Source organism: Betta splendens, chromosome 8, assembly GCF_900634795.4.
Source record: "Betta splendens chromosome 8, fBetSpl5.4, whole genome shotgun sequence".
Classification (NCBI taxonomy): domain Eukaryota; kingdom Metazoa; phylum Chordata; class Actinopteri; order Anabantiformes; family Osphronemidae; genus Betta; species Betta splendens.
In genome coordinates this window covers 14,866,479-14,887,587 of record NC_040888.2, presented here as the reverse complement: position 1 = coordinate 14,887,587, position 21,109 = coordinate 14,866,479, and the positions used below count along the sequence as shown (strand labels likewise).

At 39.4% G+C, this 21,109-nt stretch overlaps 1 protein-coding gene across 7 annotated transcripts in view; it reads left to right on the top strand.

Annotated features, from left to right (window-relative positions):
• Positions 1–21,109, top strand: part of LOC114860635 (thyroid hormone receptor alpha) — a 184,437-nt gene that overhangs the window by 128,804 nt on the left and 34,524 nt on the right. For 4 of the 7 annotated variants that reach the window (XR_008695289.1, XR_003786646.2, XM_029159380.2 and 1 more), the window contains exons 2-5: positions 15,988–16,049; positions 17,195–17,316; positions 18,892–19,039; positions 20,070–20,275. Coding sequence is in view for 5 of the 7 variants with exons in the window: in XM_029159380.2 (XP_029015213.1) it covers positions 15,988–16,049; positions 17,195–17,316; positions 18,892–19,039; positions 20,070–20,275 (538 nt within the window). In the remaining 2 variants the exon portion in view is untranslated. Of the gene's footprint in view, positions 1–203; positions 413–13,424; positions 13,761–15,987; positions 16,050–17,194; positions 17,317–18,891; positions 19,040–20,069; positions 20,276–21,109 lie in introns of those variants that run through there. The other 3 variants (XM_029159378.2, XM_055510682.1, XM_029159379.3) reach the window with 2 other exon arrangements.

Genomic DNA, 21,109 nt, shown 5'->3' with positions numbered 1-21,109 from the left:
TGTACAGTAGTATCATTACTTTGACTCAATATTATTTGCACAATCACAATTCAATGTAAAAAGAACATAATAATTTTTAGCTTTTTACGTACAGATAAAAAAAATGCATCATCAGCATAGAAGCCATGTGAAAATGCTGATGATTGTGCATGATATTTTATTGTGTCACTATGCGTATGTCTATTCTGTCTGTGCCCCTCTAGCTTTCACATGCTTCACTGATGTCCTGCCCACTGTCCTCCCAGCCAATAACTGGCCAAATTATCCTACGGCTGTCTACTGACAAGGATGATGGCGAATGCTGAGCTGGCTGAGGAGGTCATGGTCTGCCTTGCTGTCCTGTGACTGGATGCTGGATGGAGCCAATGTACTGCTGTACAGACAGCAACTCCTCAGATGGGGATGAGAAAGGGTGAGACGGAGGGCGTGTGTATATTTGTGTGTGCGCATCTCTGATGTGAACACAAAGGAAGACCGAGATTAACTGTGATTTGACAGAGGAGTCAGATAAAACATCTGTTGCTGTCTGTGATAATGCTTTAATAGTTGGATGAAAGATGAGATGCAGCAACATTTTCTTCCAAGTATTAATAATTAAGATGAGCATATTAGGAAAGGCAGACACACAAACACACTATACGCTTCCATGTGCCCTCTGTTTCCTCAGCACGTGCAGGCTCACACACACAGACTCTTACACATGCTACCCTCACATTTTTATTAAATAAATTCATAAGCCTCAGTCCAAACCTGATTCTAAAATGAAAATGTCCCACAATATTCAGTCATGGTGTCAGAAGAAGCTTTTGTGTAAGTATCTGTCATTGGTTATGAAGGTTCATTTTTAACGGAATTATTGATGATTTGTAATAGCAAGAAATAAAACCCTTAACACAACTATATATTAATTTTTATCATGAGAAACTGTGGTGCTGTTGTCACTATTAATATTAGTGTTTGTGCTCATATCCAGAAGATGGTGTTAAAGAATGCAGTTGAAAACGGTAGATAAGGTTGTTTGGGTCTTGTGTTTAATTGGCATGCCGCTGATATTTCAGGTCTATGACAAGTTGTTTGATTGTCATTCACATCACACATTTGTACTACCTCAAAACCTCACAGTAAAAATGGCATGATGATGATATTCATTGTGCATATTAAGTGCTGGAGAAAATAAAACTTGGTTCTCGGTCACCTTTGCCCTTTTACGAAGATCTACACATCAGGTTAAAGCTTTTAGGGTTCTTCACTATCCATATGCAACTTTAAACACGTGCAAGAATGTGTGATTTGTATGAGCATGTTTGTGTTACAGACCATGCATGAAGGTGTGTGGGTTTGTGTGTTGGATTAGTAGAATGGAGTGAGCTGGATTAGGAGCAGTGAGGGCAGATGGAGCCACCGAAAGCAGAGGACAGCTCAGGTCACCTCGATATGTGACATCAACAGAGGATTGTCGCTTTGTGTTCGTGCGCATGTGCATGTATTCAGTGTCAGTGAGCATGCACATGTTCCTGTGAGTGCTGCCTCATGCCCTGACCCCTCCCTTGTGTGATTTCTGAGTCACAGACAATTTTGGGTCCGCATACACACAGACGCTGAGACTTCACATAGCCAGAAGTAGGGGATGTTGAAATAGTAAAGTGTGTGTGCTTGTGTGTGCATGTGTGTGTGTGTGTGTGTGTGTGTGTGTGTGTGTGTGTGTGTGTGTGTGTGTGTGTGTTTGAATTATCTGCAGTGTGAAGACACCTTAACCATTTCAATTTAATTAGCATCTAAATAGAGGATTACAACTGTGTGCGTGCATAAGGATGTATACTCCCAGTAGTCTTAATTTTGGTTTGTACATGAATATATTTAATAGTTAGAATGCCACTGTTTATTTATGAAGGGAAATACAACTTTATACTGCTGCATACAGAGGCAGCCGGTAAAAGTGTCTACCCCCACCGTGTTTGGGATTCAAATCTGCCGCGTCAGTGCCCTGTTTGCACTGCGGGAGGAGTGTGTTACGTCCTTCTGGCCTGTAGGTGGCGATTGACTCCCACTTTTGGTCCTAAAACATCGTAGTTGCTTACGTCATATAGCCTCTTGTAGAACAACCAATGATCAGGTCTTGGGTGGCCTAGTGGTTAACATGAATAGCATAAGACTTTTTGTCCGGGGTTCGAATCTGAGTGGAAGCAGTTTTTTTATTTTAATTATTGGAAAAACAGCGTCTCATCATCATCATGTGATCACGAGATGACAACGTTGTATTACTTAGTGCATGGATCACCAAGACCATGAACCGCTGGTCGCGTTATAGTATGAAGTTATGAACGTAAGTAAATTATGGCAAATTATGGCAGTTTAAAACCGAAAATAAGAAGCTGAACGGTGCGCCCTCCCGCGTGCAGCGTTCGATTTATGGCAGACAAGCTACTGTAACCCTGATTTCTTGCTGTTGGTACGGGCAATTTTCTTTACGTGGAATGCTTCTTTAATGCATCACACGGCAAGACAGTACGGCACATGTACACTTTTGTCTTTACGCCGCTCTTATCCAAAGCGCGTCACCTTTTTCCTGTCCCCCGTCAACACGGACAGGTAGGAACTAATGTTGATGACAAATAAAATCACAGTATCTGAAATGTCATGTTTCCCAAACATAAAATAAAAAAATAAAAAGGAATACTAACTAAGGTTACACTACTACAAATTAAAAAAGTGAATAAGGATGATCTAGACCAGAGGTCTGCCACCGGTAACACCCACGTTTTCAATGAAAAAAACAAACACTGGGAGCCGCGGCAATATTATATTATTTGAGAACATTCAACATTTGTTTTTTAATCCAAAGAAGTCATAAAAGTCAGGGCTCAGAGATCTAACCGATGATAAAACATTGTCAAGGAATCGACAAGGACAGCTAACTCGCTTTTCCCTGCTTCAAACAGCTGTTTTAACTGAGAGCAACCCGTGCGGCATCACCGGTCAATCTGTAAACGTATTAATTTTTTTTTGTAAATAAAAATAATGTTTGCCTTGTTCAAACCTGCATGGGGAATAAAAAAGATTCTGATTGTGAAAGCGGCTGATCAGCTTCGTAGGAACACATTTCATATGGTACAGGTGAAAGGGAGACTAACAACCCAACGCAGCCGAGGCTGTAGCAGCAGAGAAACGCAGATCTTTGTCCTGCGTGTTGATGCGTGTTTCCCCTTCCCCCAGTGTCCCTGCTCTGGGACGTGGATGGCCACGCCCACTTTCATTCTCCAGACGGACATGAAAGAGGGAATAACGAAATAAACAGCTGGTTAACTTCGTAGGAACACGACTGTAGCTTTGCAATGACTTTATGTGGTACAGGTGAAAGGAGTAATAACGAAATAAACAGCTGGTTAACTTCGTAGGAACACCTTGTAGTAGGAACTGGTATATTTAGAAAACCCAGTAGTCCTAGTGTTAAGATGTGTGAACTGGGGAGGAGACGGCAGCGGCGACTGAAGAGCGACTGAATAGAGTTGATGTCTTCCCCGCTGACAGGCGCATTCATTTGATAATGCACGTACCTTGGCTGACAGTTCAGTTGAAAACCACACTGAATCTTTATTAAACCGTCCCCGAATAACATCTATGAACTGCAGTTTCTTCCTTGATTATCCATGATTATTATGAAAGAAGCGCAAATCTTCGCCAGTCCAAATTGTGCAATTATTACTGTGTTTACAATAAAGGTAATAAATAATAATAATAGTATTTTCATTTTAAAATGCACTGCATATTTTAAACGAATGTCGTGAAGTGCTACAAATAACTTAGACCAGAAAGCTACGATAAATACATACGTTTATTTTTGCAGAGTAAACATATAGAACAAACTACTTGCTGCATTAATGAGTCTTAGACCTGCAGCTGATCACGCCGCCCGATGCTGCCCAGTCTCCCACGGAGCTTTGTCCTGAAGCTGAAGTATTTCTCACCTGCTGATCGAGTAGTAGCAACACATTAGCATGTCTATGCGCCTCTACGGGGGAGGGGAGGGATGAGAAGTTTGCCTTTGCGACTGTGAGCAAACATGAGACAAGCAAAAGCTTGGTCGAACTCAGATCCAAGTCATCTGAGTACGAAACACATCACATATCATTCGATCTCGTGTTTCATTCGAGTGGCAGTCGGGAGCTCTCTGCTAAGACTGCTGCCCCGCGACCCGTCCACAGATGAGCTTCCGTGGACGGGTCGATTAAAAATTAAAAGCAGAGGTTTTTAGTTTTTCGTTTTTCTCTAAACGAAAAAAAAACAGCTTTAAATTCAAGTCCGTGTGTTTTTGTTAAAAAATATTTTTGTTCGGTTTATTGGTTTGTAATGCGGTGCTTTTATTCAGGATAGATAGACGGATGGGAAATCAAAGTTTTGAAACATACACGGACCGAATAAGTCACATCAGCCACTCATTCAGTTACAATGACACGCACAGTCAAAACAAATTCTCGCCACATTTAGTGCACCACTCCCCCGTTCCTCTCGTAGGCCGCATTTGCACATCCATACATTTGTGTATTGGTCACTCTCTGTCTGGACACATGATTCCGAAACACGTCATGTGTTTGTGTAAGAGTTTGATGTCGCCACCAAATTATAAGCAGAGGTAACGAGAGAATGACTTTTTGTGTTTTCCGTTTGTCTCTAAACAATAAAAACATATTAACTCCAATTGCGTGTCTTTTTGTAAAAAACAAATATTTTTGCCTGTTTTATTGGTTTGTAAGGCGGTGCTTTGATTAAAATCCGTTTGCCGCTCATCGAAAGAGAAACGAAAACGCCGGTGAAAGTGGCTGGATGGACGGATGGGAAATGAAAATGTTGAAACGTACACGGGTCGAATAAGTGCTGTCAGCCACTCAGTTACAATGACACGCACAGTCAAAACAAGTCAAACCACAGTTCTGCAGACACAGAGTAAACGCGTAGGAACAAACATGGTGCTGTAATGCGTCGCTGTAGATCTGCTGATTTCTGGCGTCCTGTCAAAATTACGATCGACAACTGCTGTAAAACAAATTCCTATGATTATTACGGTCATTTACGTATAATCTACGACTATTGGAAAACATTCATTAACAAGTCGTGGAAGTTTAAAACCTAAATAAGCGGCTGTAGTCGCAGATGGACTGCGCTCTACGTCTTTACTTGGCCATGCGCATTCAAATTATGTGAATTAAACCGCGACGCATAATCACGGAATTATGTGAAGCCAAAATGTTGTATCAGATGTTAGAGCGGTGGGTGTGTACATATTTTTAAGAGACGCCTTCTATTTAAACACACGAAAAAGCTGAGGAGAATGAAAACAAGAACGCTGCTGTGGCGCTGCCTGTTTTAAACCACACAGAACAATTATAACTGTGCAGTGAACAGAAAATAACTAAGCCATCAACAAGTTGTTGCCCTTCACACTCCCCACGTTTTAGCACACAACAGATACTTAGTAGTAAAAACTTAATAATGAAATAGGTCTGGTGTAATATATGTGTGTTACAGGTAGAAATGAACAGTCGGACCTCAGTTACGCTGTAGTGCTTTGGAGGCTTCTAATCAACGCTGCGCCACCTGGTGGTTAAAACGAGACTAGCGTCCTGATTTTTTTCAGCCGGCTGCAGGATTAAAAATCTTTAGTCAGCGACGCACTCCCTGCACCGTGGCGACGCGTCGGTACTGCAGTAAAAACCCTAGTCACTTTGAACCGCTGCCACTGTATACTACTGTAATTGACTAATATTTGTAAACTTATACATTCAGTATGTAGATACAAGATTAGATAATGTCAGTTTTCAATTAAACTATTAACTATTAATGACTAACTATTTTAAAATAGGGTTATATAAATATTGACCAAAAATAGATGGTTAGTATTTAGGTAATTATTACTAACACTAATTTAACGTATGTTAATTAGTGTTCATATATTTAACTTTTGCTTATTACATAAATTCTTCATCCTAAAACTGAATCAACAGCTGTGTCTGTTGATTGGTCCAAATTTCAGATAAAGAATCCCAGTGACTTGACTTTTATTTTAGCACCACCAAAAAAATTCTCTTTAATGTCTTGAAACTAAAACTAAACTTTTGGTCTATCCATCCATTTTCTTAACCACTTACTGCAGGGTCACAGGGGTGCTGGATCCTATCCTAGCTGGTAACGGGTGAGAGGCAGGGTACACCCTGGACAGGTCGCCCATCGCAACACATAGACAGACAATCATTCACACACACTCACACCTACGGGCACACCTAATGCACATGGGAGGAAGCCGGAGAACCCGTAGAGAACCCACGCAAACACGGGGAGAACGTGCAGACTCCACACACCAGGGCTGCCTCCGGGAATCGAACCCAGAACCTTCTTGCTGTGAGGTGACAGTGCTCTCAGTGCCCATGAAATCTGGTATAAGCTTGTATCTTCCCTCAGGAGCTGTAATGATTTTTGGGATTTTTCACTCTAACATCGTTTTTGGGTTTATGATGAAACGCCAGAAGCATACCTGACATCAGCATGCAGTAGGCACTGCTGGTCTTTTGCTAATTAGTGACTGTTAACATGCCAAAACAGTAAATCACCAACCTGTCTGTGTACACTACATTCCAGTTGTAGCAGAAGGCTGTTGGTTTTTATTTATGCATATAGTTAATGGTTTACACTTTGGTAAACAAAAGGGTAACTGTGTCAAGACTGGTGTCATTCTGTTGAATTTCTGGACAACAAAGATGAAGCAGAAGAGTTTGATGGCAGGTGTGCTTTGTACGTAGGAGTTTCCCATCGTTCACACTGTCAAGTGCAGGGTTAGAATGAAGTAGTGAATTAAAACAGCTAAATTGCTTTAAATGCAGACACCAAAATACATTGTGTTACTTCTGATCATGGTTAAAAAAAGAAAAAAATTAATTTCCTGGCTGATTCAGCTGGAAAAAAGCAATGGTGGTGGCAGCTGATCAGTGCGCAAAGCACTCAAAGCATTATTATCACCCTATTAACATTCCATCTGAAAGCTGCTTAAAATTGGTTCTTTTAGACATTATGCAGGTAATTCTAAGAACATACCATTAAAATTAGTAAGTCTGTTCATTTTTCTAAAATATATAATAATAAACACATGTATTTTTCAAGAAACTGTGAAGCATACAATGAACAGCATGGCTCTAAGTGGAATGAACAAAATTGGCTTTAGTTGAATGTCACACAGTTTCAAAAGGCTTTTCTACCCGTTTTCAGTGAGGCCTTGTCCTCAGGTAACCTCTCTGCAGTACATTAATTTCATTCGTTGGTGTAGAAGCACAAGCAAATACAACCACAGCTGTGTACTAATTCACAAGCCTCATGGCCATTTGACCTTCAAAGGTGTATGTGTGTGAAGGATTTTTAAACCATCGCATGGCTCAGTCAGCATTAAATGTTTTCTGACGCCTAATGTGCTACAACTAGAAGGAGAGAAGGTGTTGTTGTCTTAGAATAGCTGCTAATTTCAAACCTGATTTGCTGTGAAAATAAAAACTTTGAAAACACATGTAATAGAGTTTTGAGTGTGTAGCTTAGGGTCTAGGGTTGCAAATTTATTGTTGAGCATGAGGGCAACATACAGTACAGGCTTTGGGTTAGGACATAGTTACTGCTATGGCTGACATTAAGGTTTTAACAGTAACAAAAATCGCATTTATTATATACTTTCTATACTTTTTTTTTAACTTTCCAATCTAAAATGTGTAACAGCACCATGCTAGAGAACATTTAAACAGGGTCACTTCTGACAGTTTTAAACCATCCCATTCAAAGGCCATTTTGCAACTCCACCACCAACAGATTTGGGTCATGTTGTTGTTATTATTTTTATTGTTAGTAGCAGCAACTGCCAAGCAAGAGCCCAAGCAAGAGATGCAGAGACAAGCTAAAATCACTATACTACATTTATCTGACTTTACACAAGTCCATTTGGAACCAAAGTATTAAATAACTTTTTATTGTAATAGTACGCTGCACACTAATATACACTATGAAAAATTATGGACTCAGATTGGTACACTACGCTCTGTCAGGAGACTATTCAATTCAATTCATTTTTATTTATATAGCGCCAAATCATAACAAGGTTATTTCCAGGCACTTTAAAGGGATTTATACAAATAAACCCAACAAATCCCATATACATTGCATTGCATTTAATTACAGTTTGACAGGAACAGTGGAGAGGAAAAACTCCCTCTTTAACGAGGAAGAAACCTTCATCAGAACCAGGCTGGATGTGGGTGGCCACCTGCCTCGACCGGTTGGGGTGAGGGGAGAGAGAGAAAAGCACATAAACAACAATAAGCAACAATAGAGCACAGGCAGGAGGGTTGGATCTGCAGTTAACTGTCAAAGACACATAGCTCTGAGTCCGATGATACCTGTAGGTGAAGACAAAGTGAGGGATAGAGAGAGAGGGAAAAGCAGAAGGAGCGTCGTGCGACCGTCCTCATGTGTACCCACCATCCGCAGGAGGAGCCATAAGGGGGCGGTGCATAGTGGATTGGGCAGCAGTTGAAGGCAGGAGCCAATCTCTTGACAACCAATCTGGCTATCGGGACAATGTTACTTCACTGGGAGGGGAAGGAACCTAAGCTTGTGCAGGAGTTTGAGTGGTACTGGCTAGAAATAGTCAGACAAACTGTGGTGGAAAATTTCCATCAAGAGGCTGATGAGAGAGTTGTTTTTTGTGTGATTTACTATAAAAATAAATTGCATGCACCATCTCATCCCAGTCGCTGTGTGTGTGGAGATGTATACATTCTCACACATGCGTCAGTGGCGTGTGACTATCAGAGAGGAAGAAGCACTAAGTCTCAACAGACAGAGAGACACAACTCCCTGGCCTTGGGTTTGGGAGCAGACAGAGACAACCATTGAACAATCTAGGTGAAATGTCAAACAGATGTAAAACAAAAAATGAGATATTAATTGCAGAACATAAGTCATAATTCATATAATAATTGCATAGAATAAGGAAGAAACAATTTTTCTATTACATCACCGCCACACATATCCTGAGCTCTGGGACCCAACTCCTTGAGAGGGACTCTCATCTACTCTGGAGTTGCCCACAGTGAGAGGCGGCAGGTTAGTGTGGGCTTGCTCATAGCTCCCCAGCTCAGCTGCCATGTGTTGGAGTTTTCCCCAGTAGACGAGAGGGTAGCTTCCCTGTGCCTTTGGATCGTGAATAGGTCAGTCACTTTTTTTTGTGCCTATGGGCCGACATAGTCGTATCACCTGACCTTTGGCCATATTTTTTGGACACTCTGCTGGGATGAGCATCGGTTTTTTCAAGTCTGAGCCCATGGTACTCGACCGGAAAAAGGTAGTTTGCCCTCTCCAGGTTGGAGGAGAGTTTCTGCCCCCAGTGGAGGTGTTCAAGTATCTTGGAGTATTGTTCACAAGTGAAGAAGGAAGAAAGGAACGTGAGATTGATAGACGGATCGGTGCAGCGGCTGCAGTGAAGTGGTCGGTGTAGCGGTCTGTTGTGGTAAGGAGGGAACTGAGTCGAAATCTCCTCTCAATCTACCGGTCAATCTACATTCCTACCCTCACCTATGGTCATAAGCTTCGGGTCATGACCGAAAGGACAAGATCGCGGATACAGGTGGCCAAAATAAGTTTCTCCGCAGGGTGGTTGGTCGTTCCCTTAGAGATAGGGAATGATATGATTTTTTCTAAATCTTCGTACAAGTTATTTTCACTCAGGTGATCAGATAATTGTTTAGCCACGATTCTTTTAAGAATCTTAGAAATAAAGGGTAAATTTGAAATGGGCTTATAGTTGGCTAGTTCTCCAGGGTTCAGAGTAGTTTTTTTCAAGAAAGTTGAGTAATCTGGTTGGGATTGGGTCTAAAACAGGGATGTCAAACTCAGACTAGTCCCATACTGGTATTCCAGCTCTCCCTTCCACAAAGCCTGCTGATTACCTTGATCAGGTGTGTTAAGTCAATCAGCAGCTGGATAGGCCAACTGACACAGCTTATTCAGCTGCTGATTGGCTGTTCAAGGTAAGAGTTGGAAAACCAGCAGGGACATCGGCCCTTGATACCCCTGGTCTAAAAGACAAGTAGACAACTTGGAAGAGTTAATTATTGAAGTTATTGGGGGAAAGCTCGCTAAGACAGAGGATTTGTTATATTTAAAGCTGATGGATCTAGACAGTGGTTTCTGTCATGTGAAGGAACATGCTGATGAATGTTTTCTCTAATGGTGATAATTTTATTGCAAAAGTCATAAAGTCATTGCTGCTGAGATTTAAGGGGATAGTAGACTCAATACAGCTATGACTCTTTGTCAGCCTGGCTACAGTGCTGAAAAGAAACCGGGGGTTGTTTCTGATTTCCTCAATTAAAGAGCAATAATATGTTTTTCTAGCAGCACAAAGTGTTTTTTTATATATTATTAGACTGTCCTTCCATGCTATGCAGTGTACATTTATTTTGTTGGAATGCCACTGCCTTTGTAGTTGTCAGGTTCTGTGCTGCAGATTGCTGAGTTATACCGTGGAGCTAACCTCTGATTCGTTGCCTTCGTCTTCAGTGGAGCCACTGTGTCTAACATTGTACGTAGAGAAGCTGCAGCATCATCTACAAGACAATCAACCTGTTCATAAGGACTAAGGTGACTCTTCTCCTCTGTGTACAGTAGCAAGACGATGAGGCAAAAGATGCTGAAATCATCTGCTTGAATCTGGCAATAGCATCTTCAGATAAATCTGCTTTAGTAAGATTAGACTAATAACAAACATTCAGCCTTTCAGTGTCAGTGTATCTGACCACAGAGAATACAGCCAGAGCCCTGAAAGAAAAGAGTTACAGTACATGCTTTGCCGTGTTTATATTAATGTTTGTTCAGATAAAGACTTTATAATGTCCGGAACTCAATTATTACTAAAATATGAAAATAACCACAAATACTACTGATCTTATTTAATGGGTCTTGGTAAAACCACCAGCCTTACCAAAACACAGTCATAAACACATGTTTAGCATCACATTTATCAGTTATGAGAGATGAACCAAATCAGCTTTTAGAATGAAAATTGCCTATTTGTTGTTGTGTTGCATTTGTTTGTTTTTGTTTTGCTCTGACTTGAATGTGAGCATGAATCACACAGCCTGTATCATGACTGATGCTTACTAACATGACAGTTGTTAGTTAGAGCTGCATCCTCAGTGACATTAAGAGATTGTCTTAGTGATGCCAGTAAAATAATTAAGCAGGTGGTGGTGGATTACAGGCGATCATTCCTCCTTAAACAGTGGCAAAAGTTTTGAAGGGTTTTTTGTGCACTATACAAAGACCATGTCATGGGATCACACAGTGCGATTAGGAATGCACAGCTGTGCCTCTATTAATTGAATTAATCAGCAAAACAAAATTTCAGGACATTCTCCTGCTGTACATTTACGAATGGTGTCAGCTTCATCATCTTAAACCCTCACAGTTTGTGGTCCCGGATATTGGGTTCAAATTTTATACCTCAAAGTACTTGGAATAAAGGGCAGGTTTGCTAATGGTTTTCACAGAAATTAAGTTTCATGGTTTTAAAACAATCTTGATTAATTAATAATTTATATTATTATATTATATTACACTTGACTCCCAGTCAAATTTATTGTGTGAATAGGCTAAAGAGCTGACACAGCTATTTAGCATACTGTAGCCTAGCATGATGACTAAACGTACTACATACAGTATCTAATACAGTTTGCAGTTCAGCTACATATGTTTATTTAATAAGAAATAATAGTTTATACAGTATTTGAATTTTCATCAGTGTTCACAGAATTAAACCAGCCTTTCCCTTCAAAGTTGTCATACACTAAAACGTAAACAATGTTAAATAAGTATTAAATTCCATATTTAAACAAGTGAGGTTTTTGTTTTTGTGACCTCTGGGACAATGTTATCTGTGTGCATGTGTGTGTAACCACAGGCAACTATATTAACCCTTTCAGAAAGAGACCTCACATAAATTGCCTTTTGCTGCTGAGATGATGACACCCCAGGGCTGATTACAGCCGTGGAGGCTTGTGAACTTTTACACATGACCACATATGACAAGTTGTATTAGCGTGTGTCTCCCGCAACCAGCTGGTTTCCCAGTGTGTCTAACAACAGCTTGTGTTCCTATTCTGTAATACAAAATTTTCAATAACATTCTCCATTCTTTAGTCAATGAGACGTGTGACAAATAGCTGACACTGTTGAATTTGGCTTGAGGTGTTGCTAAAATTGTCAGAGCTTGACAAAAGGGTGACATTGACAGTAAAATGGAGGAGGCGTTAGCAAAAACAAGAGGGCGCATGAAAGAAATGGAAGAAAATAGACAAGATGTCACAAAACTACTAACTAAAATATTCACTGATTGATTAAGGGTGTCTTTTCTGACAGTTAAATAATTCTTGACAATTCCCTACAAACATCACATACTGGATGATTTTATATACAATTTGCTCACACTCCGGCTAGTTTCACATATGCAATTGCATGCAAGTGTTAAACAGAAGAGAATATTCAATGCTGAGTAAATCTCATGCTAACTGGATTAATAATTAATTGCACAAGTCAGCTACTGTACACAGCACTCTCCTGACTGGCCCCTCTCTGGAGAGCCACTTCTTCAAGGATGTTTTTTCTTGTGAATAACATTACTGCATTCTTTCGCATTCTTTACATTATCTCATCTTCTCTGAGAGTTTACAGCAATGAAACATGCATTTTCACTGCTTAGGGTAATTTTGTATCCAGCTGTATCCATGGCCTTTACAAAAGTAACAAAAGTTATGATCACTCTGAAAAAAAAGATCATTGAGCAGTCTTCAATTCAATTATCATGACATCTAGCAGTGTCCTCATAAGACTTTACTCAGCTAAACTGGGAAGACTGCATCAGCCCACTGTTATGTTATCAAGTCAGCATTAAAGCGTAAGTGAGTTTGGATGTAGGGAGGCAAGATTTCTTTTTATGTTTATCCTGGGGGACAAAATATAACTACACACAACTGGAGAAGGGTGGAAATGAAAAGCGCGCAAAGAAAGACAGTGACAGGAGTTAAATACAAAAATGTCAGCAAAGATGACTGGTGACAAGGAGAGGGCGGTGGGAAGTGGAGAAAGAAGTAGCATAGAGAAGAACGGCAGCACAATTAAAGCAAATCTAGAACACAAAGTTAAAGAAAGCGGGGTTGTGTGAGGTGGAATAGGCTAAGACAAGGTCTATTGTGATGGCACAGAGCATGTTGTCGTCACCAGGGGGGGCACTACACATACAGATGGGAAGGGAGGGTGGGGGAGGCTGGGCAAGCGCAACCAGAGGAAAGGAGATAAGGAGGGAGGGGAGAGAGAAAAAAACAGAGAGAGAGAGAGAGAGAGAAAGGAATAAACAGGGTAGTCGTTTCTCCCAGCAACCAGTCTGAGGCAGAGCACTACTACTGCCTCGGATAACTAAAGTCTGTAGTGGTTGCCTTAGTGAGACAGTGCTCAGGGGCTTTAAAGATCTGCTTATACAGCTTATAGTTTAGCACTGCACCTACATGGTTGGCTTCTGATAAAGGAGAACAAATGGAGCAACAGCTGTTTTGCAAACAAGGCTCAATGGGACAGTGTTACTGAATTAACAAGACTGGGAGGCTCAGACAAAGCTGCTGGGTTACATATCCCCGTACAAGGAGCAAAATGCATATCCTACAGCCGTACTGCATCAACAGGTCTGTTTGTGTGAATGTTTTTCTGTGTGCTGACAGTGGGTATGTGCTGGCATCCTCATGTTTACAGGAAAAAAGTAGAAATGGTGTGTTCCAGTATCTGCAGTTATGCATCAGTTTGTATAATTGTCCCTAGATGCATTTACTAGAACTGAGGTCACTGTAACCTCCATAGTTGAATTCATTAAAGGGCTTTTGCCATAGAAAAGAGTCTTAAATAATAGTTAAATAATTTATTTATTCATGATGCAATTAATAGAGAAACTTCTGGAAATTAACAGTGAGGTAGGAGGCTGTAACCTGACAATCAGCTAACGCAAACATTTTATTTGTTACGGTTGGTCATCATAATAATACCAGTAAATACATGTTAGTGACTCTATAAACTCTTTCACCAGAGTTTCCACTCTGAAACAGCATCTTCCAGCTGATAGTATTTTAGTGGTTGCCCTCAGGATGAAACTGTAGACTGTAGCCTCCTGCATCTGTCTTCACACTGGCAGCATTTTTCCCCCCCCAGTAACACATTGTGTTCCCAGTATGGAGTAATTTTAGCCCCTAAATGTCAAATTACAGCACCATTTAAAGCTTTTGTTCACTGCTGCAGACTAATTTTTTGGTGCTGTGGTAGTTTAAGATTCCGTACTGAAAGATATTACTGAGAAAACAACTATATCAAGAATATCCTGTGACTGCTGTGTCTCTGTCTGTAATCGAGGGGAGGGAACTATGATTGTCAGGGGATAAATCTCTTCCAGTTGTCATTGCAGACTGCACGCGTGCTCTGTAACACCCTTTGCCAAGCCAAATCAGATAAGGGCAAAAACAGAACAGGCTCCCAGTTAGCAGTTCTAAAAGGCATATTAGTTTTTCTATTAGTATTATAACCCCATATATATTATTCTGGTTTTATGGCAAAAAACACTTCAGAAATCCACTGTATCATCGACATTTCACACATCATCACATATTTTATTCATATTGTATGTACCCGATCATATTGTATTGTCTGTATTGAGACAATAACTGCAAGACTTGCAGATGAAGAAAATTCTGTTTGTTATGCTTGTATTATTGGATAATATACTTGATAAACATGTATCTGTCTGCTACTGTCTTAGAAATCTTGGAATTTCCCTCATGGTGTAGAATGGTGGTAGACATGGAACCGTCAACACTGATACAGGACAGGACAGGCAAAATAACACCGTGATCAGTTTTTATATTTGCGCTCTTTTATTGTAGTTCAGGAGTAGTAATCTGCAACCAGACTAAATGGTGTCTGGCCCCGTCCACAGAAGTAAAAATAAAAAAATCTGCTCAACCATGAAGATGAGGACCCAAGAGAGATGGCAGAAAAAAAATTTCCAATTTTTTTTTTTTTTGGTTGCAAGAGCTAAAGTGGGTTTGACAGCCAGTGAGAGGGAGGGAGGAGAGTGGTGTTACCTAATACTGCTGATGGAGGTTTAGGCAGGAGATGAGAAAAGGGCAATGTCTTGGAGGAAAGGAGGAAACAGTGAAAAGGAGGAAGTTAAGGATATGGACAATGGAAACCAGCATTGGAATAACAAGGAGACAGAGATTCAACCGAGGAGAAAGGGGAAATGAAAAGGACGTGGAGCAAACAGCCAGGCACTAGTGTTGACAGAGAAAAGGAAGGGAGAGAAGATGGTAATCTCCCACTAGGAGAAATGAAAGACTGACTGAGTGGGAAAAGTAGAGGCAGAAAATTATAGTGATGAGTCAACGAACCGATAAATGGTGCTTTCATCGTTATCTCAATATACTTTGTGCAATAAACACAGCCTGAAATGTGATCTATAGGAAATGAATTTACTGTACAGCAGTTTATCAGTCAATCAACCATGTCTATTACACTGGGTGATTTGGAATATAGCAATGGCTAGCAATTAGAGAAACATTAGCCCAAAAAAGCAGCATATTTATACACAGTTGTCCTGTACTGTATAATCTAGAGCTTTGTCTAAAATGCCAAGGTTGTCAACAAAACAAATTGTGATTTATTAAGTGAAAGCAATCAACCATTGGAATGTTTTTTTCAAATAAATTTAAATGATTTAATCATGATTTAATTATGTCTTCAATATAAATGTATTATATCCTGTATTACAGTATATACTGTAAAACAAGCAACTTCTTTAGCTCTGGGACATTGCATTTAGTTTCTTTTCACACTTTTATGATGATTAAATAGACCCTGTCCTTCCAGGTGGCCAGATGTGCCAAAGAGAAAGAGGAAGAACAGCCAGTGTTCTGTAAAAAGTATGTCTGGTAAGGATTGAACTTTTGTTTTCTTTTTTCAAACATGCAACTATAAGGGTTGTTTGGTGGCATCCAGTCCATTATTACAATTATTATGTTATGTTATTATGGAATTCCATCACATGGAAAGTTATATACAGAAATTAATACAAATAAAACAATACATTGTGATAATGTAGTAATATTACTGTGTTTCCTTCATGATTACAAATGCTTGGAAATCAATTTCACTGTTATAAAATTCTATTCATATGTACAGGTATGTGTATATATGGGGTCACATATTGTATTTGTTAAAATTTATTAAATGGATTGTTATTTTCTTACAATTATTTAGACATATAATTAAAATCCATACCGTGTAATTAGCAATGACAGAGGATTTTTCTGGGCACGTGTTAAAAGATTGGAACTGACAAACAGAAAACTGATCAAAGTCCTGATACCTGCACTGCAATTTTTAACTGCAGTTCCTAACTTGGTTCTACTCTGTCTGTCTCTCTCTTTCCTCCCTTAAAGGGGGATGAGCGAGCAGCTCAGTGCTCACTAGTGCGTCTGAAGTGTGGAGTAGAGGGGGATGTTAGCTTCTGTAAAACAAAATTTTTTATCAAAACTAGGGCCAAGAAGTCAAGCTCAGAAGATTTCTACATCCAAAATTGAGTTTTGTATTTCACTCTCTCTCATGTTTGAGCAGTTTAAATTTTCTATATTGTCATTAAAATAATTTTTAAAATTAACCAAATAGACAGTCAAGATGAAAAGTATATTTCAAGGAGTCAGGCTGTAACTAAAGCCTCATAACTTGCTTCATCAGGTCAGTGTGTGCAGAATATAGTGCTACAGTAGTTTTGTTATATTTCAAGGAGTCAGGAAGTGTGACTAAAGCCTCATAACTTGCTTCATCAGGTCAGTGTATGCAGAATATAGTGCTACAGTAGTTTTGTGTACAGTGCGTTCCATCATGTATCACAGCACAATACACTGCAGCTTCATTTAGTGTAGGTGCTTGTGATAGCACTTAATTCCTCCATTCTTTCTGCCTCTTATCTTTACTTTCTGTCACCTCCACTCCATCTTCTGTCACTCACACTTCCATTGCTGAACCTCTCGTTTCATCCTGTCCTCCTCTTCAACCTATTCTTCGTTTCCTATAGCTCTCAGCGCCTCTGTTCCAGGCTATGTTCCCAGTTACCTGGAAAAGGATGAGCCTTGTGTGGTATGTGGGGACAAAGCCACTGGCTACCACTACCGTTGCATTACCTGTGAGGGTTGCAAGGTACAGTAGAACATAAATTTTAAGAATAACCTAACCTGCATGACCTGCAGCAAATGTTGTCTCAGTAGTTCAGTAGATTTGAACGCTGTCAGTTGAGCTGCAGTAGAATCTGAGTGCAAGCTTAAGAGCAATTTGTGATTGCTGCTTCTTATCCAACCGGCATCTTACTATAATAAGGCAAATCTCTTTTTACTATATTTTTCCTATTTGTCAGTTCTGGACAATAGGAACAAAGCTGATATAAATACAAATTCACAAACTATCACAATTAGAATGTATTACATGGTGTAAGTTACCATAGTAACCATTATTCCTTATTCCTCCACCACATTGCACCCCCTTAGCAGCGAAATCCTTCAACAACAACCAGCCAGTCCACAGTCTGCTGCATACTTCAGTCTTTGAAGTAGTGTGTGAATCCGCTAAAAACATTGCTTTAAGTCTGTTTCTGTCCTGCAGATCAAACTGTATCTATTGTTGTTGTTGGGAGCACTGAAAAAAGTAATTTTCTTTCACAACCTGTAAAAAGCTTTCTGCAAAAAATATAATATATATATATATATATATATATAATATATATAACTTCACAAACTCTTGAAATCAGAATGTCTGGGAGTAAAGAGGTGGCAAGATGATGGAGTTGGTGGGTGTGGGCCTCCAGAACAGGGTCATATAGTGACGCCCTATGAAAAGAAACTCTGGAAAATGTAGAAAACCAAAAAGTGGAAATGAAAAGTAATTTTCTTTCACAACCTGTAAAAAGCTTTCTGCAAAAAATATCATATATATATATATATATATATATATATATATATATATATATATATATATATATATATATATATATATATATATATATATATATATATATATATATATATATATATATATATATATATAATATATAACTTCACAAACTCTTGAAATCAGAATGTCTGGGAGTAAAGAGGTGGCAAGATGATGGAGTTGGTGGGTGTGGGCCTCCAGAACAGGGTCATATAGTGACTACGCCCTATGAAAAGAAACTCTGGAAAATGTAGAAAACCAAAAAGTGGAAATGAAACTTCCAGTCAACCTGTACCTTTTCATAATGGACTTCCAACTTTATGGACCATCAGAGAACGAAGCGCAATGTGACCCCTTTAAGATTTTAATAGCTTTTTCCACCACCTTTAATATTTTAAAAAATATATGCACAAACAATCACATTGCATGTGTTACAAGCCTAAGCACAATTGTCTAAGCATCTGACTTAGGCCAACAATATCACACCAGGTAATACCAAAGCATCCTCACGCTCCACAGACTATAAACACACCCCCTCAGTGCTATTAGATTCTCTGAAACACACCCCAACTGGTTACTGAGAGAATGCCCACACATTCAGTCAATTCGTTCTTTGGTGTTCTTGGTGAAGCAGGGTGTCAGATAGTTAGGAGTCTGGTGTTGGCTGTGATTTACAATTGCTACTGAAAACACAAACAGTTAATTTTGAGGTTTTATTTTCTCTCCCTTTTCTGCCTTTGTCCATCTGTCTTTTACTCAGTGCTCTTTGCTTTCTTTTCATCTTTCCAGGGTTTCTTCCGTAGGACCATCCAGAAAAATCTCCATCCATCTTACTCCTGTAAATATGAAGGCTGCTGCATCATTGACAAGATCACCCGCAACCAGTGCCAGCTGTGCCGCTTTAAGAAGTGCATTTCTGTGGGCATGGCCATGGACTGTGAGTTATTCTACTCTCATATACCTGTACATTGTTCCTTTTACTGCTAATTCTTGTCACTGCTACTACTGTAACTACGACAAAAGCATAATTTCACAGTTTTCAGTTTTCTGTAATCGATTCACTTGTTTATACTTTTTTTAAATTTTAAGTGATGGCCAATATCCTCAGTCATTGTTCTCTATATAAAATACATTTTGAACATGTTTTTAGCTAGTATAAATTAAGTAGGTGGAGTAAATGCTTCCAAAAAAGTTATGTTCAGTATTTTCTACAGTAGTTGTGTAAGAAAAGAGAAATGTTTGTGCTTAAAATGATGACATTGGTGTCAGTTTACACTTTTGGCTTTAAATGTCATAACTTAATAAAATATATATTGGTTTAAAAATGTTTCTCAGTTCATCAATAATTTAACTCATTAGCATTTAATTTAAATACATTCTTTTCAAGTCATGGTGATGTTAGCATGGGCTGTGCATGCTTTTTAATGTCTATCCTTACTTTAGCAGCTTATTTATATAAGTTAAAAATGTTTTTTTGGGGGGAGTGTAGGAGTCTATGAATCCTTTGTAGCACATGGTAACAAGCACACAGTTTACTGCAGCACCTCAGTTCTATTACTTTCAAAGATGAACAACAAAGCACCACACCACACACCCAGCAACAACATCTCATTTCATGGTTTGAGTGATATTAACTTAGCCATACATGCGCTGTAGTACTGTAGATAAAGGAGGCATAGATAGAGGCATCTTGAATTAAGCGCAATAATTTAGCAAAGCACTGTTCTGTTCTATCATCACAATAAAACTGGCATGATTAAATGTCACACATTTCTTCTTTATGCCTTCCATATGCCTGCAGTACTGTACTGTATGTGTGAAGTTCAGCTTGTAGTCAGCAACAAACCTCTGTGGTTACATGCAAAATTACAGTACCTGTTATCTCTATTGTTTAAAGCTCTATACAATGGCCATAATTTACAAAAAATAATTACTGATCTTTGTTTTTCCCTCATGCTCTACATCAGTGGTACTGGACGAAACAAAACGCATAGCCAAACGGCGCCTGATTGAGGAGAATCGAGAGAAAAGAAAGAGGGAGGAGATAGTGCGGACTCTGCAGGTCAAACCAGAGCCGGACACAGCAGAGTGGGAGCTGATCAGATTGGCAACCCAGGCTCACCGACACACGAATGCCCAGGGCTCCAGCTGGAAACAGAAGCGCAAGTTCCTGGTAATTTCTTGGTTTTGAGCAACAGAGCCTTTAGTGTTACAATGAATAAAAATGTCTCACAAGAAAGTCAATAGCAGTGACATTTTCAATTAAGGGATGATTAGTTTGTGTGTTTGCAAAGCTTTACCAGCAACATAATATTTCAACTACTGGTTAATCTTACAGTATCTGTAATCAGTAAATTTACAGCCGGGGCCAGGTTAAACTCTTAACTAATTGACTAACTAACTAACTAACTAACTAATTACATTTAATAAATTATGTAATATCTTTATTTCAAGTCAAGATTCTTTTAATTTTTCAGACACATAAGCCTTTATCACACTTTCTGAATCTGTCATGGTTTTTATCAGTTCCATGCAGTCTTCACCAAGCATTTCAGCACTTCTTTCATGAAGCTCGTTATTTCCAAAAGTTCCCCACAGTCTGTAGAAAGTTGTTTCCTTTTTCAAAATCTAATGTATAAAAGAAAACCACTCCTTCAAAAGCAACATAATGACAGCTCACTCACTGCAGTCTCATTTGAACAGTGCCACATGCAGACACGTGTCTAAACCACCTCTTACCTTGAGACAAAGGTCAGATGACAGTTACCAGGCAACCATTCGATGAAGGCAATCGCAGTCGAATATAGTTTTTAAAGGTCTGCTAAAAAATTTCTCAGTAGGAGCAGCCAGTCCAAGGTGAACAGGGAAGAGAAGGACGGCAAGAACAAAAGAGAATATTTCATTTTTAAGAGCCAGTTACACAGCAGGGATGGTGAAGGAGAGTGCAGCAACTTCGCTGCTTTATACCTTAGCTTGGTTGGTACCCATTTAAAGCAATACTTAGGTT